The sequence below is a fragment of the Pagrus pagrus genome (assembly GCF_965226575.1).
Source record: "Pagrus pagrus genome assembly, chromosome: 2".
In the NCBI taxonomy this organism is placed as follows: Eukaryota; Metazoa; Chordata; class Actinopteri; order Spariformes; family Sparidae; genus Pagrus; species Pagrus pagrus.
In genome coordinates, this window is record NC_140186.1 from 536,440 (window position 1) to 563,146 (window position 26,707).

The window sequence follows — 26,707 nt, forward strand, 5'->3', positions numbered from 1 at the left end:
CAACAGTTTTTCATTATTTCTGGGTGACATTCAGGGACTGTAGGCATTTTCTTTCCCAGGAATAGAAAAAGGAAGATTCTCCACGAAATCCCAAACTGATATGAAAGAACTTCATTTAGATCCTTTTTAAAGCAGCGCTGAGATCTGAGGTGAATGATGGTGTGCCAACAGTTACTCAGTGGCATATGCCACTTGTTTAGTGGCATATGCCACTAAATTATGTTTTCATCAAAATGACTGAAGCAACTTCATTTAGACCCTTTTTAAAGCAGCGCTGAGATCTGAGGTGAATGATGGTGTGCCAAAATTGAGTCAATGGCATATGCCACTTGTTTAGTGGCATATGCCACTAAATTATGTTTTCATCAAAATGACTGAAACAAACAACAGTTTTTCATTATTTCTGGGTGACATTCAGGGTCTGTAGGCATTTTCTTTCCCAGGAAGATAAAAAGAATAGAAAAAGGAAGATTCTCCACGAAATCCCAAACTGATATGAAAGAACTTCATTTAGATCCTTTTTAAAGCAGCGCTGAGATCTGAGGTGACTGATGGTGTGCCAACAGTTACTCAGTGGCATATGCCACTTGTTTAGTGGCATATGCCACTAAATTATGTTTTCATCAAAATGACTGAAGCAACTTCATTTAGACCCTTTTTAAAGCAGCGCTGAGATCTGAGGTGAATGATGGTGTGCCAAAATTGAGTCAATGGCATATGCCACTTGTTTAGTGGCATATGCCACTAAATTATGTTTTCATCAAAATGACTGAAACAAACAACAGTTTTTCATTATTTCTGGGTGACATTCAGGGTCTGTAGGCATTTTCTTTCCCAGGAAGATAAAAAGAATAGAAAAAGGAAGATTCTCCACGAAATCCCAAACTGATATGAAAGAACTTCATTTAGATCCTTTTTAAAGCAGCGCTGAGATCTGAGGTGACTGATGGTGTGCCAACAGTTACTCAGTGGCATATGCCACTTGTTTAGTGGCATATGCCACTAAATTATGTTTTCATCAAAATGACTGAAGCAACTTCATTTAGACCCTTTTTAAAGCAGCGCTGAGATCTGAGGTGAATGATGGTGTGCCAAAATTGAGTCAATGGCATATGCCACTTGTTTAGTGGCATATGCCACTAAATTATGTTTTCATCAAAATGACTGAAACAAACAACAGTTTTTCATTATTTCTGGGTGACATTCAGGGTCTGTAGGCATTTTCTTTCCCAGGAAGATAAAAAGAATAGAAAAAGGAAGATTCTCCACGAAATCCCAAACTGATATGAAAGAACTTCATTTAGACCCTTTTTAAAGCAGCGCTGAGATCTGAGGTGACTGATGGTGTGCCAACAGTTACTCAGTGGCATATGCCACTTGTTTAGTGGCATATGCCACTAAATTATGTTTTCATCAAAATGACTGAAGCAAACAACAGCTTTTCATAATTTCTGGGTAACATTCAGGTACTGTACGTATTTTCTGCTTGGGGATGGTTAAAAGAATAGTTTCTCGCTGGAATATACGATTAGTGGCTGAGTGGCATATGCCACTAACTGAATTTTTTAATTAAAGTGACTGAAACAAACGACAATTGTTCATCATTTCTTGGTGGCATTTAGGGACTGTAGGCATTTTCTGTTTCAGGAAGATAAAAAGAATATTTGACCCAAAAAGGAAGATTCTGCCCCGAGATCCCAAACTGATATGAAAGAACTTCATTTAGACCCTTTTTAAAGCAGCGCTGAGATCTGAGGTGAATGATGGTGTGCCAAAATTGAGTCAATGGCATATGCCACTTGTTTAGTGGCATATGCCACTAAATTATGTTTTCATCAAAATGACTGAAACAAACAACAGTTTTTCATTATTTCTGGGTGACATTCAGGGACTGTAGGCATTTTCTTTCCCAGGAAGATAAAAAGAATAGAAAAAGGAAGATTCTCCACGAAATCCCAAACTGATATGAAAGAACTTCATTTAGATCCTTTTTAAAGCAGCGCTGAGATCTGAGGTGACTGATGGTGTGCCAACAGTTACTCAGTGGCATATGCCACTTGTTTAGTGGCATATGCCACTAAATTATGTTTTCATCAAAATGACTGAAGCAACTTCATTTAGACCCTTTTTAAAGCAGCGCTGAGATCTGAGGTGACTGATGGTGTGCCAACAGTTACTCAGTGGCATATGCCACTAAATTATGTTTTCATCAAAATGACTGAAACAAACAACAGTTTTTCATTATTTCTGGGTGACATTCAGGGTCTGTAGGCATTTTCTTTCCCAGGAAGATAAAAAGAATAGAAAAAGGAAGATTCTCCACGAAATCCCAAACTGATATGAAAGAACTTCATTTAGACCCTTTTTAAAGCAGCGCTGAGATCTGAGGTGACTGATGGTGTGCCAACAGTTACTCAGTGGCATATGCCACTTGTTTAGTGGCATATGCCACTAAATTATGTTTTCATCAAAATGACTGAAGCAAACAACAGCTTTTCATAATTTCTGGGTAACATTCAGGTACTGTACGTATTTTCTGCTTGGGGATGGTTAAAAGAATAGTTTCTCGCTGGAATATACGATTAGTGGCTGAGTGGCATATGCCACTAACTGAATTTTTTAATTAAAGTGACTGAAACAAACGACAATTGTTCATCATTTCTTGGTGGCATTTAGGGACTGTAGGCATTTTCTGTTTCAGGAAGATAAAAAGAATATTTGACCCAAAAAGGAAGATTCTGCCCCGAGATCCCAAACTGATATGAAAGAACTTCATTTAGACCCTTTTTAAAGCAGCGCTGAGATCTGAGGTGAATGATGGTGTGCCAAAATTGAGTCAATGGCATATGCCACTTGTTTAGTGGCATATGCCACTAAATTATGTTTTCATCAAAATGACTGAAACAAACAACAGTTTTTCATTATTTCTGGGTGACATTCAGGGACTGTAGGCATTTTCTTTCCCAGGAAGATAAAAAGAATAGAAAAAGGAAGATTCTCCACGAAATCCCAAACTGATATGAAAGAACTTCATTTAGATCCTTTTTAAAGCAGCGCTGAGATCTGAGGTGACTGATGGTGTGCCAACAGTTACTCAGTGGCATATGCCACTTGTTTAGTGGCATATGCCACTAAATTATGTTTTCATCAAAATGACTGAAGCAACTTCATTTAGACCCTTTTTAAAGCAGCGCTGAGATCTGAGGTGAATGATGGTGTGCCAAAATTGAGTCAATGGCATATGCCACTTGTTTAGTGGCATATGCCACTAAATTATGTTTTCATCAAAATGACTGAAACAAACAACAGTTTTTCATTATTTCTGGGTGACATTCAGGGACTGTAGGCATTTTCTTTCCCAGGAAGATAAAAAGAATAGAAAAAGGAAGATTCTCCACGAAATCCCAAACTGATATGAAAGAACTTCATTTAGATCCTTTTTAAAGCAGCGCTGAGATCTGAGGTGACTGATGGTGTGCCAACAGTTACTCAGTGGCATATGCCACTTGTTTAGTGGCATATGCCACTAAATTATGTTTTCATCAAAATGACTGAAGCAACTTCATTTAGACCCTTTTTAAAGCAGCGCTGAGATCTGAGGTGAATGATGGTGTGCCAAAATTGAGTCAATGGCATATGCCACTTGTTTAGTGGCATATGCCACTAAATTATGTTTTCATCAAAATGACTGAAACAAACAACAGTTTTTCATTATTTCTGGGTGACATTCAGGGTCTGTAGGCATTTTCTTTCCCAGGAAGATAAAAAGAATAGAAAAAGGAAGATTCTCCACGAAATCCCAAACTGATATGAAAGAACTTCATTTAGATCCTTTTTAAAGCAGCGCTGAGATCTGAGGTGACTGATGGTGTGCCAACAGTTACTCAGTGGCATATGCCACTTGTTTAGTGGCATATGCCACTAAATTATGTTTTCATCAAAATGACTGAAGCAACTTCATTTAGACCCTTTTTAAAGCAGCGCTGAGATCTGAGGTGAATGATGGTGTGCCAAAATTGAGTCAATGGCATATGCCACTTGTTTAGTGGCATATGCCACTAAATTATGTTTTCATCAAAATGACTGAAACAAACAACAGTTTTTCATTATTTCTGGGTGACATTCAGGGTCTGTAGGCATTTTCTTTCCCAGGAAGATAAAAAGAATAGAAAAAGGAAGATTCTCCACGAAATCCCAAACTGATATGAAAGAACTTCATTTAGACCCTTTTTAAAGCAGCGCTGAGATCTGAGGTGACTGATGGTGTGCCAACAGTTACTCAGTGGCATATGCCACTTGTTTAGTGGCATATGCCACTAAATTATGTTTTCATCAAAATGACTGAAGCAAACAACAGCTTTTCATAATTTCTGGGTAACATTCAGGTACTGTACGTATTTTCTGCTTGGGGATGGTTAAAAGAATAGTTTCTCGCTGGAATATACGATTAGTGGCTGAGTGGCATATGCCACTAACTGAATTTTTTAATTAAAGTGACTGAAACAAACGACAATTGTTCATCATTTCTTGGTGGCATTTAGGGACTGTAGGCATTTTCTGTTTCAGGAAGATAAAAAGAATATTTGACCCAAAAAGGAAGATTCTGCCCCGAGATCCCAAACTGATATGAAAGAACTTCATTTAGACCCTTTTTAAAGCAGCGCTGAGATCTGAGGTGAATGATGGTGTGCCAAAATTGAGTCAATGGCATATGCCACTTGTTTAGTGGCATATGCCACTAAATTATGTTTTCATCAAAATGACTGAAACAAACAACAGTTTTTCATTATTTCTGGGTGACATTCAGGGACTGTAGGCATTTTCTTTCCCAGGAAGATAAAAAGAATAGAAAAAGGAAGATTCTCCACGAAATCCCAAACTGATATGAAAGAACTTCATTTAGATCCTTTTTAAAGCAGCGCTGAGATCTGAGGTGACTGATGGTGTGCCAACAGTTACTCAGTGGCATATGCCACTTGTTTAGTGGCATATGCCACTAAATTATGTTTTCATCAAAATGACTGAAGCAACTTCATTTAGACCCTTTTTAAAGCAGCGCTGAGATCTGAGGTGACTGATGGTGTGCCAACAGTTACTCAGTGGCATATGCCACTTGTTTAGTGGCATATGCCACTAAATTATGTTTTCATCAAAATGACTGAAGCAAACAACAGCTTTTCATAATTTCTGGGTAACATTCAGGTACTGTACGTATTTTCTGCTTGGGGATGGTTAAAAGAATAGTTCCTCGCTGGAATATACGATTAGTGGCTGAGTGGCATATGCCACTAACTGAATTTTTTAATTAAAGTGACTGAAACAAACGACAATTGTTCATCATTTCTTGGTGGCATTTAGGGACTGTAGGCATTTTCTGTTTCAGGAAGATAAAAAGAATATTTGACCCAAAAAGGAAGATTCTGCCCCGAGATCCCAAACTGATATGAAAGAACTTCATTTAGACCCTTTTTAAAGCAGCGCTGAGATCTGAGGTGAATGATGGTGTGCCAAAATTGAGTCAATGGCATATGCCACTTGTTTAGTGGCATATGCCACTAAATTATGTTTTCATCAAAATGACTGAGACAAACAACAGTTTTTCATTATTTCTGGGTGACATTCAGGGACTGTAGGCATTTTCTTTCCCAGGAAGATAAAAAGAATAGAAAAAGGAAGATTCTCCACGAAATCCCAAACTGATATGAAAGAACTTCATTTAGATCCTTTTTAAAGGCAGCGCTGAGATCTGAGGTGACTGATGGTGTGCCAACAGTTACTCAGTGGCATATGCCACTTGTTTAGTGGCATATGCCACTAAATTATGTTTTCATCAAAATGACTGAAGCAACTTCATTTAGACCCTTTTTAAAGCAGCGCTGAGATCTGAGGTGAATGATGGTGTGCCAAAATTGAGTCAATGGCATATGCCACTTGTTTAGTGGCATATGCCACTAAATTATGTTTTCATCAAAATGACTGAAACAAACAACAGTTTTTCATTATTTCTGGGTGACATTCAGGGACTGTAGGCATTTTCTTTCCCAGGAAGATAAAAAGAATAGAAAAAGGAAGATTCTCCACGAAATCCCAAACTGATATGAAAGAACTTCATTTAGACCCTTTTTAAAGCAGCGCTGAGATCTGAGGTGACTGATGGTGTGCCAACAGTTACTCAGTGGCATATGCCACTTGTTTAGTGGCATATGCCACTAAATTATGTTTTTATCAAAATGACTGAAGCAAACAACAGTTTTTCATAATTTCTGGGTAACATTCAGGTACTGTACGTATTTTCTGCTTGGGGATGGTTAAAAGAATAGTTCCTCGCTGGAATATACGATTAGTGGCTGAGTGGCATATGCCACTAACTGAATTTTTTAATTAAAGTGACTGAAACAAACGACAATTGTTCATCATTTCTTGGTGGCATTTAGGGACTGTAGGCATTTTCTGTTTCAGGAAGATAAAAAGAATATTTGACCCAAAAAGGAAGATTCTGCCCCGAGATCCCAAACTGATATGAAAGAACTTCATTTAGACCCTTTTTAAAGCAGCGCTGAGATCTGAGGTGAATGATGGTGTGCCAAAATTGAGTCAATGGCATATGCCACTTGTTTAGTGGCATATGCCACTAAATTATGTTTTCATCAAAATGACTGAAACAAACAACAGTTTTTCATTATTTCTGGGTGACATTCAGGGACTGTAGGCATTTTCTTTCCCAGGAAGATAAAAAGAATAGAAAAAGGAAGATTCTCCACGAAATCCCAAACTGATATGAAAGAACTTCATTTAGACCCTTTTTAAAGCAGCGCTGAGATCTGAGGTGACTGATGGTGTGCCAACAGTTACTCAGTGGCATATGCCACTTGTTTAGTGGCATATGCCACTAAATTATGTTTTCATCAAAATGACTGAAGCAACTTCATTTAGACCCCTTTTAAAGCAGCGCTGAGATCTAAGGTGACTGATGGTGTGCCAACAGTTACTCACTAAATTATGTTTTCATCAAAATGACTGAAACAACAGTTTTTCATTATTTCTGGGTAACATTCAGGGACTGTAGGCATTTTCTGTTTCAGGGAGATAAAAAGAATATTTGACCCAAAAAGGAAGATTCTCCCCGAGGTCCCAAACTGATATGAAAGAACTTTAGACTCTTCTTGCAGCAGTGTAACTAATGGTGTGCCACTCGGGGCTCAGCGGGACATACCGCTCCTTGAAGTGCTCTGCTGCTTGTGTTCCATCAACATGTCGTGGGTTCTGCATTTTTTTTCACGTGACATGAAACTCAAAATTCAAACTGAATGTTTTTATTAAAATGTCTGAAACAAAGGACAGATGTTCATCATTTCACAGTAACATTCAGGGACTGTAGGTATTTTCTGTTTCATGAAACATCACCAGTGATTCCTTCCACTGAATGATGTGATGCTGTATCAACATGAGTGAAGTGTATCAGTGAAGCTGCTGCATCATAACTAATGGCCTCTTTGTTAGATACAATAGATCCGCTATAAAGTCCTTCACAGCTGGTTGTGTTGAGTATTGACGGACCTGTGGTGATCAGAACATTAGAAACAGCTCTGAACAGAAGTATGACCTCAGTGTGAACACATGACACTGCACAGTTTGTAATAAAGTGGCCACTGACTTCTGTTCCCCCTTCTGTCAGATCAGACTGAGACAACACAGCAGGACATGTCACGTGATGTCCTGATGATTCATTGATCACATTAAATGATACTCCATTTACATCCACTATCCACTGTGAACAGGAAGTCTGTATGTCAGCAGTCTGTTAAACTTCCTGTTTCCTCCTCGAGCCTCTGATCGAAGGATGATGCGGATTGAGTCACTTTTAGAAGCCGGGGTCCCAGGAAGTCACCTGCGGAGTGTCCACCTCCTCGTAGCAGACGATGACATCACCAGGTTTGAAGGTGACGTCGCTGTCAGCTGACAAACCGCACTCCATCCCGACCTTCACCACCTGAACGTCGTCTTTGTGGTGCTTCAGCGCCGCCAGAGAACCTGCAGGGAACAATAAAGGAACAGTTGACCCAAAAAGGAAGATTCAGTCAGCATTCTGCTAAACAACTGGAGCAGCTGGAGATGATTTAAAACATCAGATGTCTGCTGTGATCACAGTCTGCAGGAGAGAAGAGGTCACAACCTGATCTGAAGAGATGTTATTTACATCCTTTAACAGCAGCGCAGAGATCAAAAAGAGTCCGATGGTTTCCCACTAGTGGCTCAGTGGCTGAAACTCGTGGGCACACAGTAGCTATAGCTTTACTGATTATGTACTCAAAGTTAATATGAGAGCTAGTATTAGCTAACATGGCTACCATAGCCTGCCTGACCAATGAAGAAGCAGAAATAAAGAGCCAACCGAAGCATACTTGTATGATTTTGGGGCGACAGGTTTGATTTATTATAAGTGTGATCAATACTCTGAATGATGAGGCTGCTATCATCATGATCCATTTATTTCTCACACTTACAGGTCCCTGATCAAGCTGTTTTACATTTATCAGGCGGAATATACCTTTAAAAGACATGCCACTCTGCAGCTTCAGAGGCTATTATGTCGGTAACCGGCGACATAATATATTTCAGTAATGTAACCTGTACGCAGTTACATTACTGAAATATTACTCAAATACAAGTGAAACTACTGATATTAAAATACTACTAAAGTAAAGTACAAAGTATTCTTCTCAAATGCCACTCAGAGTGTTAGTTACATTCACGTTTAATGAATTAATTAACGATCATGTTTGTTTTGTTTGTCAGTACGTCAGGTTTCATCGGCCCATTTGTGATCGGACCGCTGCTGGCTTTAACAGTGCAGATGTGTTGATATTGTTGCAAATTGTACTCGTATTGCACTAGATTGGGCCCACATGGTGTCATATACTGGCGTAATTCTTAAAACACTCAAAAAAAATTACTTAATTTAAAGTAATTTCAGTAGTTGTAATTAGTTACTTCCATCAATGGTAGGCAGCACCAAATGTTTAAAGGCATATTCCACCTGATAGTGTAAAATACCATCAGTAACAGTTCCTTAATATAATAATTCAGACAGCTACAGATAAAGACAGAAAATATACTTTACATTGTAAATTAAATTAGCATATTATCAGGAGGCAATGCTGTTTGAAACGGAACGTCAGGTGATCTCAGTGTACCTGTCGTCCCAACCGGACCAGACCGGGTCCGACTCACCTTCCCAGACGATGTCTCGGCCTCGGATCAGTCGAAACTTGAGTCGACGGTCCAGCTGACCTTTCTGAATCCGACAGCCGGCGACAGGAACCTTCTTCTTCCCCACAGAGATGTCAAACATGGCGAGAACTGTTGCTTCACCTGGGCGAGAGAGAGCGAGAGAGAGCGAGAGAGAGAGATTATTATTATGATGATAATCATTCTGGAGTATTCTGGATAAAAGAAAACTAGATTTCCTTGAGGACTCCATCTTGAGTAAAAGTCAAACTGTCTTCCTCCCAAAACACCGACGATGTACAGACCCTTCACACTCTGATTATCAAACATGTTCACCAAACAACACATGGTCACATATTCACTTGTTTCATTGACTTCTCTCTCTGTTTGGCATGAAGGGCTCTGTTACAGGCTGCTACACTGTGGTACAGGGGGCAACATGTACCATCTGGTTAAATCAGTGTATCTGGAAAATATGTGTGCTGTTAAAACTGGAGACAAACAGACTGAAGTCTTCACCAGAGAAGAGGTGAACGCCAGGGCTGCAGTTTAACTCCACTCTGTTCAACGTGTATATAAATGAAGGTGCTGTTGAGTTGGGTCAGTGTGCTGCTCCTGGCCTCTCCCTCCTCGATACAGAGCTGAAGTCTCTGTTGTCCTACTGTCTCCTACTGAACAAGGACCACAGCAGCAGCTTGACACAGTAGAGAAGTCCTGTCAGAACTGGGCCCTGGCAGCAAATCTGAAGAAAACTAATGTCATGATCTTTCAAAAACGCCCCAGATGTCAGGAGAACAAACACCAGTTTACCATAAATAATCATGTCAGTGAACGCAGCATGAGTTACACCTGCCTTGGTATAACATGACAGCATCAGGGAGCTTCAACATGGCAGTGATGCACTGAAGGAAGCAGCTGAAGAGCCCGACATGCAACTAAGAGAACATTTATCATTTACAAACTCCAGTCAGAATCTGGCTTCAGAGATCTGATGGTGTCATCCAGCCCACTGCGCTGTACGGTGGTGAAGTCTGGGTCCACTCAGTCATCAGAACTGAACCCGCTGGGACAAACATCCAACAGAGTCTTTACATGCAGAAGTCTGCAGACACATTTTACACAGAAACACACCAACAAATGCATGTAGAGCAGAATGAGGCAGAGACCCGCTGATAATTAACATTCAACAGAGAACGCTCCACTTGTTAACCAGCTGAAGTCCAGCCAGAGACGCCTCCACTCCAAAGCCCTCCAGACTCTGAGCTGAGCCCAGAGAAGAGTCCCCTCTGTCAGCTGGTCCTGAGGCTGACTGCCCCTCTCAGACAGTCTGACAGCCTCACAGCAACACTGCTCTCCCAACACAACCAGAGTCAACACATTATAACACAATGTAGAGAAACCTGCAACACTGGAGAGAAGAAACTAAAAGACGGAGGAGCAGCTCCTTCAGACGGAGGAGCAGCTCCTTCAGGCGGAGGAGCAGCTCCTTCAGGCGGGAGAGCAGCTCCTTCAGACGGAGGAGCAGCTCCTTCAGGCGGAGGAGCAGCTCCTTCAGGCGGAGGAGCAGCTCCTTCAGACGGAGGAGCAGCTCCTTCAGACGGAGGAGCTGCTCCTTCAGGCGGAGGAGCAGCTCCTTCAGACGGAGGAGCAGCTCCTTCAGACGGAGGAGCAGCTCCTTCAGGCGGAGGAGCAGCTCCTTCAGCCATATAAAAGTTAGTTTCCTCACCGATGATGTTCTCAGAGACGAGTGGAGGCAGTTTGCTGCTCAGCTCGTGTCTCAGCTCGTCGATCAGTTTGTAGATGATGGTGTGAAGTCGCAGCGGGACGCCGCTCCGCACCGCCAGCTGCTGGATCGGCTTGCTGGCTTCGACATTGAAGCCGTAAATTGAACCTGAAGGAGGAGGAAAGAGGAGGAGAGGGTCAGGACCACTTCCTGTCTGAGTCCATTTATCAATCAATGTGGTATAATCCTCATAATCAACTCAGGGTACATTTCTTAGCATAAATGCAAAATAAAGAAACATCTGGAACATCTCGGAGCTGTCTGTGACCTCTGACCTCTGTGTGACCTCTGTGTGACCTCTGTGTGACCCCGCTGTCGTCACCTGTGAACATTTGGGCCATGTTGACGTCGTTTTCTGAAACGTCTCCGATGCCGAAGTGAACGACCTCCATCTGACACTGCTGCTGAGCATCGTAACCGTCCAGGATGTTCAAGATGGCCTCCACCGACCCGTCCACGTCACCTGGAGGTCAGAGATCATTCATTCCAGATTAATACTCGATGAAGCGACTTTGATTTGTTCTCACTAATCAAGAATAAAAGAAGCCGTTCTGTAAAGTCGTGTTGAGAAAGAGGGAACCGGGTTGAAATGTTCTGTTCTGATAACACTTGACGTTCACGTTCACCTTTGATGATGAGCGGCAGGCTGTGCTCGTCCCTCTGCGTCTTCTCGCTCGGTCTCACGGCGAACTTTCCCTTATTGGCTCGGTACAGAGCCGACTTCCTCTGCCTCCAGCTCAGGTGAGCGAGCCCCTCCCTCTCCTTCTTGTACTCCTCCAGGTGTTGCTTCTGTTTCAGCTCGATGACGCTCTGCTCCTCCTGCAGCTTCTGCTGCTCCTCCTCATAAGTCCTCCACTCCACCACCTCCCTGGCTCGCTGCTGCTCAACGAGAAGACAAACAGTTTCTGACTGTAGCTCAGAGACAAAGACTGGATCGGTGAGGCTGGAGTGACCCACGACAGTCACAGTGTCGGTTCTGTCCTCACCTCAGACTCCACCTCCAGGATCATCTCCCCAGCAGACGGCAGCTCCTTCCAACCAACCACCTCCACCGCAGCGCTCGGGCCCGCCTCCGTCACCATCCGCCCATTCTCATCCAACAGGAAACGGACTTTAGCCCAACTCTTCCCTGCCACCAGGACACAACCTCGCTTCAACGACCCCCGCTGCACGATGGCTGTCGTCACAGGACTGAGAGGAAACATGACGTTACACACTGTCTGAGCTCATCTAGAACTCACAGAACCAGAGTTACACACTGTCTGAGCTCATCTAGAACTCACAGAACCAGAGCTTCACTGTCTGAGCTCACTGATGACGACTCACCCTTTGCCTTTGTCGGTGCGACTCTCGATGATGATTCCCTCCACGAGGCCGCTGGGCTCCGCCTTCAGCTCCAAAACCTCCGCTAACGTCACCGTGGCCTCGGCCAGAGCCATCAGGTTGTCGCCCTGGCAACAGAAACAACATGATGTCATCACCCTGACCTCATCTGTTCCAGCTCCACGCAGCAGCTGACGGCCTGAGTTCACCTTGAGAGCAGAGACGTGGATCGCCTGAACGTCTCCTCCGAACTCCTCACAGACGACGTCGTAAGCCAGCAGCTCCCGTTTGACCCTCTGAGGGTCGGCCTGAGGCCTGTCACACTTGTTCACCGCCACGATCACCGGCACTGAAACACAGCAGCACAAACTGAATACAAACACCTTGTTTAGCCCTCAGCTGTGACTGTCAGGTGGGGCTCGTACCGTTAGCTCTCTTGGCGTGCTGGATCGACTCGACCGTCTGGTTCATGACGCCGTCGTCGGCCGCCACCACCAGGATCACGATGTCGGTGGCGTTGGCTCCTCGGGCTCTCATGGAGGAGAATGCAGCGTGACCTGGAGTGTCCAGGAAGGTGATCTTCTCACCTGTAGGCAGCTGGACTGGAAGAAAAAAGCCAACACTCTGGTCTGTACGTTCTTCCTCAGGTAGCAACAGGTTCCTCAGATTCTGATGTATAAGCTAATATTCAGCCTGTTGAAGGCCAATCAGTCCATCAGATGATCGACAGCAAGTTAATAAACGATTCATTTGATAATCGCTGATTGTTTGAGTCAGATTTAACCAAAAATGCCAAATTATTTACATGCTGGCTGGTTTTCTTACCGAGAAAACAGCCGTCGACGTGCTCAGAGAAGACCACACTTCATTAATTATTCAAGAAGCTAATGAGCAGATTAATCACTGGACACTTCACAATAAAAGAGATATGAACGATTATGCTTAAAAAGTTTACTGAAAAAAAAAGTGTGCAAACTGTAAATTCATGTTCATGATATTCATTCTTCCTGGTTTCTGCTCTGAAACTGGACTTTTCTTCCCTCAGTCGGTGTTTTGAAGCAGCAGGTGTGTCGTTACCGAGGAAAGCTCCAATGTGCTGCGTGATCCCTCCGGCCTCCGTGGACACGATCTGGCTCTTCCTCAGACTGTCCAGCAGGGTGGTTTTCCCGTGATCCACGTGACCCATGATGGTGACCACCGGGGGGCGCGGCGCCAGGCTGGACGGGTCTGCTGCAGGTCTGACAGAGTCAGGGGTCAGAGGTCAAACATACAGCCTCAGTAGGACCAGAGAGACTTTAAGCTCCTGTCAACGTTTCTACAAATACCTAACCCTTCCTTTCTAAAGTCTCCTGTGATCGTGTGACGATGTCATCATCCCAACATCCAATCACCAGCCATTTTAAAGTGTCCAAACTCAGCGTGTTGGCGTCACTTCCTGCTCTGTTCTGATTGGCTGGTTTGTAGATGTGCTCTCTGACTGAACATCAGGTCAAATCAGATGTTTTAAACACGACTTCCTGTCTCGTACCTCCTGTGGACGTCTCTGTTGGGTCTCTCTCTGCTGTCGCTCAGTTTGGCCCATCTGAACTTCATCCCCGATCGTTTGACCACCTCCTTAATCCACCTCTCCTCCAGGACCGAGTCCGGCTCCAGAGAGTCCACGTCCACCGACGTGTTCAGCAGAGCCTCAAACACGTGATCTGAAACGAGACGAAACTTTATTAACCAGAACCTCGAACAGGAGGTCTGAAACGAGACCAAACAGGAAGTGACACTCTGAACTTTGTTGTTTCTTACCAAAGTCTTTGTTCATGGCCTCAGCGAGAGACGCCACCGTCATCGTCTGTCTGATCTCCACTTCCTGTTTGTCCACTTTCACTTTGACCTTCTTGTCCTTCTGATCCTTCCTCTGACCTTTGACCTGCACACATCACAACATGGCAGTAAAACAGAGCGAACAGAGTCAGAGGAGCAGTGACGACAGCAGACGGACGTTTCCTCTACCTGTTTGGAGGCGAACTTCCTGTTCTGTTGACAGGTGAGCAGAGGGGCGGAGCTTCGGGCGGGACAGAGGAGAGGCACCGGCAGGAAGTTGCTGAGCAGTGCCAGGTCGTTGTGGACGAGCCGCCGGGCCCCCCGCATCACTGATGACATCACATTCATACCTGCAGAGAGTGACAGTGAGTTTTACAGAAGACGGTTTTCCCTGTTCATCCTTCATCTGAACACTACGACCGGGCGGCTGTGGCTCAGGGGTAGAGCAAGTGTCTTGTTATCAGAAGGTCGCTGGTTCGGTTCCCCTGGTCTGCATGTTGAAGTGTCCTTGGGCAAGATATTGAACCCCACACTGCTCCTGCTGGTCACCCTGGGCAGCCACCGCCATCAGTGTATGAATGAACCACTGTAAATGTTTCATTGTGATGAGGAGAGAGCAGCCGGACCAGAACCTTTTGTTCTGACAGGTGTCAAAAAATCATTATGATGTAAACATTCAGTAATGACGTCAGCACCAGTGTCTGTACAGACTGACCAGAACCTGCAGAACCAGGTGAGACAACTAAAGACAGGTGGATTATTAGACTCAACAAGTCAGACATGAAACTTATTATTATTATTATTATTATTATTATTATTATTATTATTACTAAATCTACTTTAAAATAACCTTTAATGAAACCTGTCCACGCAGAGGAGAAGCTTTATGAAGAAACTGATTTAACAGCTGATATAGGAGGGGTTCGGTGGGTTTCATCACAGCCGAATTTCTTCTTAGCACCAATTTCTTCAGAAACCAGGCGCAGGTTCCGTTGGGTCAGGTGTTATTACCTGACCGCACTAAAATACACCATATTTCAGTGAAGTTTGGTGTGCGGCTCGGAACACACGAGAGCGTCCCGGTTAGAAAGCAGCAGTCGCGTCAGTTTTCTCTACCTGTGACGTCGGTGTCGGTCCGCGGACGGTCTCAGGTCCTGGTTCGGTTCAGCCTGTCACTGGCAGAGACGGTACTTCTTTCAGCTCATCCTCAGAACAACTCTTCATGTGTTAGTTCACTGTCACCGTGAAACGATCCTCCTACAGGGAGCCGCCATGACAGGGGCTGACAACCCGGAAGTGCCGCCATCGCCCCCCGTCGGTCTGGAGGGAAACTGCGTCTTCTGTCTTCACCCGCTGGTCCCTGAACGCACCGCCTCAAACAGGAGGACATCACGCAGTATAATGTCGAGGTACTTGTACTTCAGCAGCATACTGACACAAATACAACACAACATTGTGTTGAATGAAGTATTTTAGAGCTGAACTCAGCTGCAGATAGGAAGCAACGTCACACTGAGTCAGTACTTCTACTCAAAGAGGAGTTTTACTTGTAATGGAGTACTTTTTATTATTCACTATAGACAAACAGTGAGGTCACCCTGACACGGCTGAAGTGTAACTGCTCATTATCCATCATCAGTGACAGAGTGCAGTTATCAATCAGATGATGTGTTCAGGTCCAACACTGTCTCCTGTGATTTTAATGTTTGGATCGTCATCAGATTTTCTATGATCTGCACAGTTCACTGTCATTTGTTTACTTTTACTGTGAAATATATGATTGTACTTTTCCAGCACTGTAACACCTGTAAACACTGGCCCAGTCTGAAGTCAGAGTTCTGTTAAGGAGGAGTTTACGGGCCTCCTGCTGGCCCGGTTGGTGGAGCGTGCTGTCCATGTGTTCATCTGTCCGGTCCGATGAGGCCATGAAGAGGCACAGACATGTTTCCAACAAGGATCAGTTCACAGCCAATCAGAGCAGAGAGGTTAACAAAGCACAGCCACATGCACCAGCATCAGTTTTGTGCTATCATTTATTCAGACAACCCTTCACAAGTTTTACTCTTAAACACTTAAAATATACAGTTTTCTCTCTGACAGGAAACGTTTGTCCGTCTGGACCTTGCTCTAGTCATTCTGTCTATTCGGACTCTGAGTCCCGCTCGGCTGGAGAGATTTGGGAAACATGGAGCCAAAACGAAATATGAACATCAAATCATGAGAAGCTCGTCTCTGAGCTGAACGTGAAACAAGAACATCCATCTACATCTGCTGGCCAACAACCAGCTGCCTGTGGTCACGTGTCCCTGGTTCTCCACAGTGAAGACAGGAGGTCCAAAGACAGCTCAGCCCGTAAACACCAGAACCATCCTTTAAAACAAAAGGTCTGCAGTCTCTGGTGAAGCAGAAACATGTCAGCTAACATGAACAACACAGTAAATGTTTGATTGAACAGACTGATGACTTCGTTGGTTGATGTTCCCTTTAGATCCTCATCAGACGTCCAGAAGCAGCATCAGGTTCTTCAAGTTTTATTTCTACAGGAGACAAATAAGAAAACACAGCGCCACCTCCTGGTGTCGTCCACACTCCGCTCAGACTTTAACTAACAAATGTTTATTTTCTACCTTAAATATTATTTACTGTTATTTAGTTTCTCTTCGTTGTATTTTGAGGTAGAATCATTTTAAAACAAACTACTTTATATTTTCACATCTTCAGTTTAAATATCTGAGATCAAAGATCCATCTTTCCTTTAGAGCTCTCTACTTCATCTTCATCACCACCATCTTCATCTTCATCACCATCTTCATCATCATCATCATCTTCATCACCACCATCTTCATCATCATCATCATCTTCATCACCACCATCTTCATCATCATCATCAGACAGTACGAGATACGAAAACAACACGTACGTGTAAAAAGCCCTAAATGATCACGTTTCGTAGCACCACACGAGTATAAATAAAGTTTTATCAAACGTTTGGTCAGAGTTGTGTAGAAGGCACGTACTGACACAGGACACACTGCTACATCAAACAGCTACCTTTTAAAGACAAACTGCACTTTTTTGGATCTTTTTAAACAAATGTAACGACATAAAGGTTTGAACACAGCGACCTGAAGTCTAAATGCTCTTCAGTGTCTCATTAAATGCATCTGAATGTACAAGAAGAACCACGTCACACTGACAGACAGAACGTCAGCTCCGGTCTGACCGCCAGCGTCCAGCAGCAGTCCACTCGGTTCAGGGTTTGTTTCGGACTTCCTGTCCTGTGTGACTTCAGGTAAAGGGACTGGAGCGTCAGCCGAGGCGTCAGCATCACGAGAGAAGAAGAAGAGTCTGTGACGGAGGCTCCAGCAGGACGTCAGACGGTTCCTCACTGACATTTCCACACGAATAAACTGGAGGAAAACAAAGAGGAGAATTAATGTGGAGATAAAGTCTGAATCTGTCTCACTCTCTGACCCGCGGACCTCAGAACACCATATTTCTTCTTTGTTTCATTGAAGACGAAACGTCAGCAGCTACACAGACGTTAAGTGTTCGACAGTTATGATCATGTTGATAATGTCAGAAGATAAAAGACACAAATCACTGAGAGGTTCTTCTCTCTGAGTGTAAACCAGCTTCATCTGGTCCCCTGGTCCACGAAGACACGAGTAACAGCTGAGACACATCCTGAGTGAGCGGTGTGTGTGTGTGTGTGTGTGTGTGTGTGTGTGTGTGTGTGACGGCATATCCTGCTTTTATTCTCAGCGCCCGTGTCAGCAGGTCCGAGCAGCGCCACGTCTCGTCCAGAGATTCTGAGTCTCTGAGTTTTTCTGAGGAACACACAGTTCACAGCAAACATTGACCTGAAAATGACCCGCAGACAACCACACAGACAGACAGGTGTCAGGACCGCAGACAGACTGGTGTCAGGACCGCAGACAGACAGGTGTCAGGACCACAGACAGACAGGTGTCAGCACCGCAGACAGACAGGTGTCAGCACCGCAGACAGACAGGTGTCAGGACCACAGACAGGACCACAGACAGACAGGTGTCAGGACCACAGACAGACAGGTGTCAGGACCGCAGACAGACAGGTGTCAGGACCACAGACAGACAGGTGTCAGGACCACAGACAGGACCGCAGACAGACAGGTGTCAGGACCGCAGACAGACAGGTGTCAGGACCACAGACAGAACCGCAGACAGACAGGTGTCAGGACCGCAGACAGACAGGTGTCAGGACCACAGACAGACAGATGTCAGGACCGCAGACAGACAGGTGTCAGGACCGCAGACAGACAGGTGTCAGGACCACAGACAGACAGATGTCAGGACCGCAGACAGACAGGTGTCAGGACCGCAGACAGACAGGTGTCAGGACCACAGACAGACAGGTGTCAGGACCGCAGACAGACAGGTGTCAGGACCACAGACAGACAGGTGTCAGGACCACAGACAGACAGGTGTCAGGACCGCAGACAGACAGGTGTCAGGACCACAGACAGACAGCCACTGAAGCAGGCAGAAGCTGTGAATTCTCCCATTAGAAGAGACACAGGGACCATGAGTTATTTTAGTGAGCGGACAGTTGACGCAGAAGAAGAAGAAGAAGAAGAAGAAGAAGAAGAAGAAGAAGAAGAAGAAATGTCCATCAGTGTTTCTCTGAATGGGTCTAATGTAATCTCACCTGCAGTCGCTGCCGCCGGCGCTGATGACGTACTTATCATCACAGGAGAAGCGAATGTTTGTCACGTGAGCAGAGTGACCGAAGTACCGCTTGTGCTTTGCCTGTGAAAACATCAACAGGAAGTACAAAGAGATGAGGAAGAGCACGGAGATGATCTGCTTCAGATCTTCTGAAGGCTTTGGGAATTAATTGTAAAAGAAGATCACGTACAAATTTTTCAGAGCACGGGAAGTCAAAGAGCTTGATGAGGCCGAAGTCATCTCCGGTCACCAGGTTGAGGCCGGCGTGGGAAACACAAGCACAGTTAACGTCTGCTTTCTCAGCGTTACGAGGCCAAACACCGAGAACCTCGTCGCCCAGGATGCTGGAAACAAAAGTCCCACAGTTAAGATCTTCACTGGTTCCAGTACTAAAGGTAGAACATGCTGTATAATCTACGCTCCATCGTATGTTCCCCACATCGTTCAGCATGTTCCCTAACATTAACACATTATACAGTAAGTTAAGAGGATTTTGCCTATTTCGTATTTCATAGCCAGCCTCACCTGGTCCAGGTAGCCCAGGTGATCCTCTCAAAAACAGACTGCTCTGTGACCATCTTCCCCGAGGGGACCTCATGCACCTGCCGGGTGTAGGTGCTGGTGGACACCTGGGATGGAAAAGAATGAGATTTTAGGGTTAAATCATCTGCCTGACATACGATGCTCCCACAAAAGATTTCCACTGAACTCAACTGTGGAAACATCAGCTGCTCCATCAGACTGACTCAGTGTACTGCGTCACAATCCTGAAAGAGTCCAGGTTTTTAGTCTTTACTACCTGGATGTGTTTGCTGTCAGCAGAGAAGTCAATCTGGATGACGAAGCCAGGAATGTCCTTACAGTAGCCAATCCTGTTCAGGGATGGTCCCAGAGAAAGGTCGTAGAAATCGACAGCACTCTCAACTGAACCCACTGCCAAGAACCTGTTGTCTGGACTGAACCTGAACCACAAGAAAACAATCCAAAATGTGTAAATGATAAAAGAACACCCCAACAAAGTCCTACTGTGTGTCCTGACATCTGTATAAGGATGAGTCCTACTGTATGTCCTGATATCTGTTTCAGGATGAGTCCTACCGTATGTCCTGGATGGCAACGCTGCGGTCTCTCTTCTTGCCCCAGACGGTGAGGGAGTTGACCATCAGGATAATGAACTCTCCGTTCTCCATGCCGATCGAAACCATCTCTCCATTGGGACTGTAAGAGGTGCATTTGGCAGGATGACCCAAGCTCACCTTGTTCAGAAGTTTCTAACACATAAAACAAGACAGCACACGTGAGTCGACCGCTGAAAAGTTAAATGCCAAGAAATCTTCAATCCCAGCCTCCAACCTCAGACTTCAGAGTGGTACCTTATCAGCCAGGTCCCATATTCGGATGGTCCCGTCATCGCTGGCGGAGATGAAGACATCTTTAAAAGGATGAGTGGCCAAACCCCAGATCCCTCCCTGAGTGTGTCCATTGATCATGGTGTTGGAGGCCGCGTTCTTTTCTCCAACCTCTATGATCTCTCCATCTTTGGTTCCCACCAGGATTTTACCCTGGATCATCAGGGATGAAAGATATTTGTCAACTTTGGGGTTATTGATCCATCGACAAGAATCAAGATCATCTTTACTTCAGCTGAAGAAGTTATATTTTTAAGATAAATCTCTGAGCTTTATCTTACGTCACAGTATCAGTCCATCTACACGTTCCATCACTGTTCCACAAATATTTGGACAGAGGTCCGACTGGGTGCCATCATCAAACACTAGCAGCATCTCTTTAACAGGAGGTGATATTGTTAAATCTTTTTAACTTGAGGTGTTCAGTGCTCCTCAGAGCAGGGGGGGTATCGACAGTCAGGGTGTGCATTTATAGTCAATTTCAGCATCAGACCTACAGAATAGCACATCCCCTTTTATCAATTTTTGTGAAAACATCTGACAATGGAAACGTATATTTTACTTGCTTCACCTCAATTGAAGTTTCCACTTTCAACCAAGCCCACCTCCAACTGCTCTGACAACCTGAGTCCAGTTTACTATCAGGGCATCCTCCTCCTCAAACCCCCTCATTCTGAAATCAATGCAGAGTTGATCAAGTTAGCTAAAATAATGTTTAACGGCAGCATGATGAAAGTTGTAGCTAGGTGAAGAGGAACTAAGCAGGATTTCTCCCGTGGCTATGCTACATTTTTACCTACATTAAAAAGCTCCAGAGTAATTGTGATAGTTAACTACATGACTTGAGAGTTGTTAGAGTGAGAATGGAGGCTCTCTGCCTTCCACCTGGCGTCTCATGGCTGAACACCAACCTTGAAACATCAGTGTAGTGTTTCCCCACAGGTTTGTAAGGACACTGTGGCGAGTGGTCGGATCGTCCCACGGCGGGGGGTGGGGGGCGGCGGCGCAATCGGACCGTATGAGTTCAGCTTTTACCGCGCACTGCTCGCTTCTGTGTGTGTGTGCGTGTGCGTGTGTGTGTGTGTGTGAACGCCAATAACGGAGAAAGAGCGCTATGCGGACGGAGATGAATGTTGCTCGGTCGCCGCCCGGGTGTCCCAGCTCTCCTCTCCGCACACCGTGACACAAACGCGCACCGTATCCAGCAAACTTTTGTTTATGACGGTTAAGACTCCAAATACACACGTGTAACATCGTATATGTTATATAACGTCATCAACCGCTGCATGTATTGATTTTTAGCCAGCTTTGTTGTAAACAAATGCACATGGAGGAGAGGAGCATTACCAAAACAGCAGAAAAGCGACCAGACTTGCATATTAGTTCCTCTTTACTATAGCTAGCTAACAACATGTAATGTTAGCTCAACATACATCATGACACACGAGGGCTATGCCTTTACATAAGGCTAACGTTCATTGACTAAAAGACAGTTCATAACCAAGCTAAATATGCCCAAAGCATAGCCAGCCAACGAAAAAAGCTAATGTTTCCTTAGATGTTTCGACACTCGTACTTCATTCCAAATTTCAGCTGCGTCTTCGTGCGACTCTATTGATGCGGTGAATGGCCAATCACAGATTAGCAGCACACTGGTGTGCCCTCGGGACTGGCTGACAGTTTTTCTTGGTTCCCCCCCAGTTGTACTTCATTGGTTTTGCTCAATGCAGTTCACTCATCGCCCCCTAAAAAAAAGAAAAACTGTTCGGATCTGAACGATTCAAACAAGTGACCTATTTGGCCATGAAAAAAGCGAGTTTCACTTTTCGGCGTGCTGTTTGCATCCATGGCTCCTGCAAAAACGCAAGGTGCCCAGAACACATCAGCAACACGCAAAACACTTTCTGCATAAAGAAAACAACTTGTAGGAAAGAAGTTTGGACTTTCTGATCAGGCCCGAAGAGTCGCATACCTTCCCTCTGCAGACAGATCGGACGTTCTCCACCAGCTGGCCGGTCTCCAGCTGAAACGCTCTGCATCGTTTCATCTCCTGATCCCAAAGCTTCACAGCACCGCCCTCCTTAGTTCTGTTAAACAACACCAACAAACATCAGGTTTTTACTACTTTAGCCAAGGAGGTTGTTCTGCCCATGACTGTTGGTTGGTTGGTTTGTCAGCAGGATTATACTGAACAGATTTCCACCAAACTTGGATGGAGGATGTGTCTCGTTCCAGAATAAACCTCATTAACTTTTCTGTGGATCCAGATAAAAGGACAGATTCAGAACCTTTTTTGGGGGGGGACAGAGGGGGGTGCGGGCAGGACGAGACATGAAGGCATCTGATTGGTTCTTTCAACTCGGACCGAGAGGCAGGGATTGGTCAGAGTTTTACTGCAGCTGCCACAGAGGGCTGATTTATTTCAGTCCTTCTGAACACATTATGTTGGACTACTCTCAGGGTGGGAAGACCATTTCACCCGGTATAACAAAAAGTGTTTCTGAACAGGATTACCAACTATACCTTTAATGAAAAAATCAGGTGTATTAAGGTGGCTGGTATCTGTGAGTGAGTACAGTTTGATGTGGATCCAAATAAAAATCCAGCTTTCACAGATTTAAATATGTTTTATTTGATATTGGATTAGGCTTGATTGAATTAAATGGGACTGTTGGGCCTTGGTGGAGGTATGCATTTTCCCATCAAAACATTCAATGAGATGTTAGATGTCTTCACAATCGTAACTGTCTTCACTCTGCCCTTTGCCTTGATGCCACACTTCACTTGACAAACGGTAAGACCATCACATAGTTGGGTCAGGCCCCGTTATGTCCAGAGCACCCCAGGAAGATTTGCAACTGTGACAGCCATTAGGGATCCAGGTAAACTAAACCAACTCCACCCCAGGTCCTAGATCTTGGAGTTTGTCTCAGTGTCCTGCATCCTGTCAAGATTCTTTCTGATCATCTCGAACTAAAGTCAGGAAACAATTGTTTGTCTTATACTTCACCTGAGCCCAGGGTTTCTTTGGTGACCCTACCAGGAGCCACTGAAGCTCACAAACGCCACATCACAATTAAAATGTGATAAGCAAGTAAAGATCATGAAATATATACAAGGTGTTGGCTACCCAGATCCACGCCCAACACATGGGACATTCATGTGTTCATAGTTCATGTGTTCATAGTCATAGACCCTCTGTCTGTCCACTGTCTTTCATTTAGTGCAAGACTTTTTAAGCCTAATGTTAGCTGAAGCTAGTTTTCATTTGCTAGTGCCTCCAGTTGTTGTGTCTGTCCATCACTGTCCAGTCACGAGCGTTGTAAGGCTGCGTGACCTGAGCTCTTATACGTGAATATGAAGGAACCACTGATCTCGAATGTAACAACTCTAGCTGAGATAAAGGGGTTGATATTTTCGGTACTCACGGCCGTTCCTTCCCCCCGGTGACGATGAGGCCATCTCTCAGGGTCGTGTACATGGTGAAGACTGGACCACTGTGTGCCTTTGCCACCACTCGTACCAGGAAATGTTCTCTCCATACATACACATCTCCGTTAATAGCGCCAGTGAATGTTAGGTTGTTCTGTAAGAGACAAACACAGACTGACTACAAATACCGTGACAAACTACAGATTTTCATGTTGTATTTTTAAAGGTGAGTCAGAACTAGAGTTGTAAAAACCATCTTACAGCACCAAAGGCGACAGACAGCATCGTCTGCATGCGGCCATCCTCCACCGAGCCGATCACTCCCTTCTTGTACATGAGCGACCCTCCGACCAGAGTCCAGAACTTAATGTGTTTGATTCCCACCGACACAAACTGGGTGTCAGAGTCCGGTCTAAACTCCACCACAAAGATCCGATCAGCGTGGCCACCTTTACTGGTCACCTTGGTGCCTGGCAGAGAGGTTAAAGGTCACTGTCCAAGTGGATACCTCTCTATGGTAAATGTATTGATATTCTTTATTCATTATTCACCCAACCAAGCACTCTTACAGATCAACTACACCCTCTCATGGCAACAGCACTCCCTGATGGCAGTGCCCCCCCCCCCATCCAGGATTGGGATCTGGAGACCAGGTCGACGCCTTGAGCTCTTTGTCAAGTTCACCGGGTCTTTACAGGGCAGCTTTTGCTGTCTCGTAGAGCTGGGGGGGCCGGTGCCATGAGAGAGTGTAGTTGGTCTGTAGTGGCATAAGTGGGCGGTGTGGGTCAAGCCACAACTCAATTGTGTCACAGGCACTGCACCTGAACAAATAGCACGACAGCTACGATGATTAAAGCCTCCAGAGCACCTTAACCAGACACACATGTACTGCTCTCACTGTTGGCTTTACTGACATACACACTCCACTGTTGTTTTGAGTAAATCTTTTGTATGTATGTGTTTGATGACAGCTCCTGTTGTAAATGTTATTATCCTCATCTTCCTCAGGTGACTTAATCACACTAATCACCTGTGACCATCAACTGAATCCCTTAAAAGCTCACCTTGCTACTTCTTGTTCTTTCAATGTTTGAGAGTCATTACAATAATTACATTTTTCTTTATTGATCAAACATTTGAAGGTGATTTGAGAACATGAGATAAACATTTGTACCTTCCTGCCACCTCCACACTGTGATAGTGTGTTCAGGCTCCACTCCCACAGAGAGCAGCAGCTTTCCTGTAGCGCTGAAGTTGACGTAGCCGACACCTTTAGCATGGGAACAACGAAGGATGGATAGCGTCTGTTTGGTCATGGCATCCCACACATGTATGGATGGAGCAAGGCCTGTGGAAGAGACCAGAACCGTAAGAACCAAAGAACTGAGGAACCACAAAATCAAAGGCATCAAGTAATCAAGGATCCAAGGAACTGTGGACATGAAGGCCAAGGGCGGTGAGGCAGTCCTGGAACTACAGACCTTAGTAACATCAGAAGCATAGAATGAAGGCAGGAAGGAACTGAGGTTTCTCAGAACTCTAGAACTGGGAACCTAAGGTACTAAGGTAGCCCAAGAATCAAGGATCAACTAGCTAAGGTATTGAGCAGCCAAGGACCCTAACATCCAAGGGCCTGAGTCATTGTGGAAGCAAATAACTAAGGAACCAATGAACCAAGAAACCAAGGACAGCAGGAACTGTGGTACAAACAACCAAAGGTAATAAGGTGGCCAAAGAACCATGGAACCAAGGCATCGACAAACCTAGGACCTTAGAACCTGTCCTGGGAGCTATGGCCTTGAGGGGGCCCCAGAATCCGGTAACCAAAGGACCAACCAAGTTGTTGAACATCGATTTAAGGAACATTAGGACCAGTGAACCTAAGATCCACAGTATCAAGGAGCAAAAAAACAGAGGTTGCTAGTAACTGTGGAACCAGCCCACAGTGCAGGGCATTAGGGAACCAAAGTAACAAGGTACCACAGTAATGATCGGACAGGAACCTTGGGAACTTCAAGGACCTACATTAAGGAAGACAAGGAGCCAAGGAACAGAAGAACTGCAGGAAAACAGAAACACAGAAATATGGAATCAACAAGTTGATGGATAAAGGAGCTGGAGAACTGAGGAGCCAAAATGCCATGACAATGAAGGATGCAACAAAAAACAAGATATGAAGGAACCAAGTAGTGGAGATGCTGAGAATCAGGGAGAACAGGCTGAGGTTCAGGAGTTAAAGTGGGAGATAGGCAGGTAATTAAACATCCTCTATCTAATGAGCATTCACTACTTCCATTTCGATCAGGAGGGCACTGGTACTGACATGCTGATTCAACAGAGCAGAACTGGTAATTGACTGTGTTTTGGATTCAGAGTTGGGAAAAACAAAACTGCTTCTTTTACACTCGATCCTGTATCCTCATATTTACAGCAACCACACCTTAACACACCATTGACCATGATCACAGAGGATCCTCTCTTCTGAAGTCAGCACAGATCGAGATGAGTGTTGGGACAATCAGTTGAGTCATAGCAGAACAAACCGCAACACAGGTGGCAAATTTAAGAGTCAAACTGCTGCTACCACAGCACTGAAAATACCTGAAGGCAGGGACGGGAACACAGAAAGGATCAGCACCAACAGCCTTAACAGACTTTAAATATGTTTCTATCATTTATGCTTTTAATTAAAACATTCCAGAACTTTTCTACGATGATGACACACAGTTGTGTTTCTCTTGAATACATTTTCAAAATGCATCTGATTTATCTGATCAGTTACTCTTCGACATTATTCTTTCCCAATCAAGGTCCAAATGTGATTGAACGCTTCCCGTCGCAGCTTCCCTCACAGTTTATGATAAAATGACTGAACTGAACTGTTGGGACATGCCATCTATCATTTCTTTTAAGTCAGGTCTGAAGACCCTTTTGAATGAATTGACTTCTTCTAATCTAAACTGTCCAGTAGACGTCCCACAGGAAGGCCCATGTGTTCACGGCTCTGC

General features: G+C 44.6%; 2 protein-coding genes across 3 annotated transcripts in view; both read right to left on the reverse strand.

The window, feature by feature from the left end:
- Nucleotides 1-7,297: 7,297 nt before the first annotated feature.
- On the reverse strand, nt 7,298-15,412 carry mtif2 (mitochondrial translational initiation factor 2). The gene is made up of 14 exons (XM_084376118.1): nt 15,266-15,412; nt 14,339-14,499; nt 14,132-14,255; nt 13,863-14,034; nt 13,412-13,572; nt 12,760-12,936; nt 12,544-12,683; nt 12,338-12,462; nt 11,998-12,202; nt 11,638-11,890; nt 11,334-11,474; nt 10,955-11,119; nt 9,232-9,372; nt 7,298-8,031 (listed from the first exon to the last, which is right to left on the reverse strand). The coding sequence occupies exons 2-14, from the start codon at nt 14,495-14,497 to the stop codon at nt 7,862-7,864; spliced, it is 2,133 nt and encodes a 710-aa protein (XP_084232244.1). The 5' UTR covers nt 14,498-14,499; nt 15,266-15,412; the 3' UTR covers nt 7,298-7,861.
- A 752-nt stretch (nt 15,413-16,164) lies between these two features.
- LOC311270879 (echinoderm microtubule-associated protein-like 6) overlaps nt 16,165-26,707 on the reverse strand; it is a 39,271-nt gene continuing 28,728 nt past the window's right edge. For both annotated transcript variants that reach the window (XM_084376099.1, XM_084376098.1), the window contains 11 exons: nt 24,874-25,047; nt 23,961-24,169; nt 23,696-23,853; nt 22,240-22,354; nt 20,232-20,420; nt 19,957-20,129; nt 19,658-19,820; nt 19,384-19,487; nt 19,049-19,202; nt 18,839-18,939; nt 16,165-17,559 (listed from right to left, as the gene is read on the reverse strand). In XM_084376099.1, the coding sequence (XP_084232225.1) occupies nt 17,535-17,559; nt 18,839-18,939; nt 19,049-19,202; nt 19,384-19,487; nt 19,658-19,820; nt 19,957-20,129; nt 20,232-20,420; nt 22,240-22,354; nt 23,696-23,853; nt 23,961-24,169; nt 24,874-25,047 (1,565 nt within the window). In that variant the 3' untranslated portion in view covers nt 16,165-17,534. The remainder of the gene's footprint in view (nt 17,560-18,838; nt 18,940-19,048; nt 19,203-19,383; nt 19,488-19,657; nt 19,821-19,956; nt 20,130-20,231; nt 20,421-22,239; nt 22,355-23,695; nt 23,854-23,960; nt 24,170-24,873; nt 25,048-26,707) is intronic.

What these genes read in the sequence shown, in the direction of transcription:
- mtif2 (XM_084376118.1), bottom strand. Translation starts at nt 14,497, where the DNA reads ATGAATGTGATGTCATCAGTGATGCGGGGGGCCCGGCGGCTCGTCCAC. An exon ending in CGTCTCTGAGAACATCATCG is followed by an intron (nt 9,373 to 10,954) that starts GTGAGGAAACTA and finishes TCTCTCGCCCAG; the next exon opens with GTGAAGCAACAGTTCTCGCC. An exon ending in CCGAGACATCGTCTGGGAAG is followed by an intron (nt 8,032 to 9,231) that starts GTGAGTCGGACC and finishes TGTTCCCTGCAG; the next exon opens with GTTCTCTGGCGGCGCTGAAG.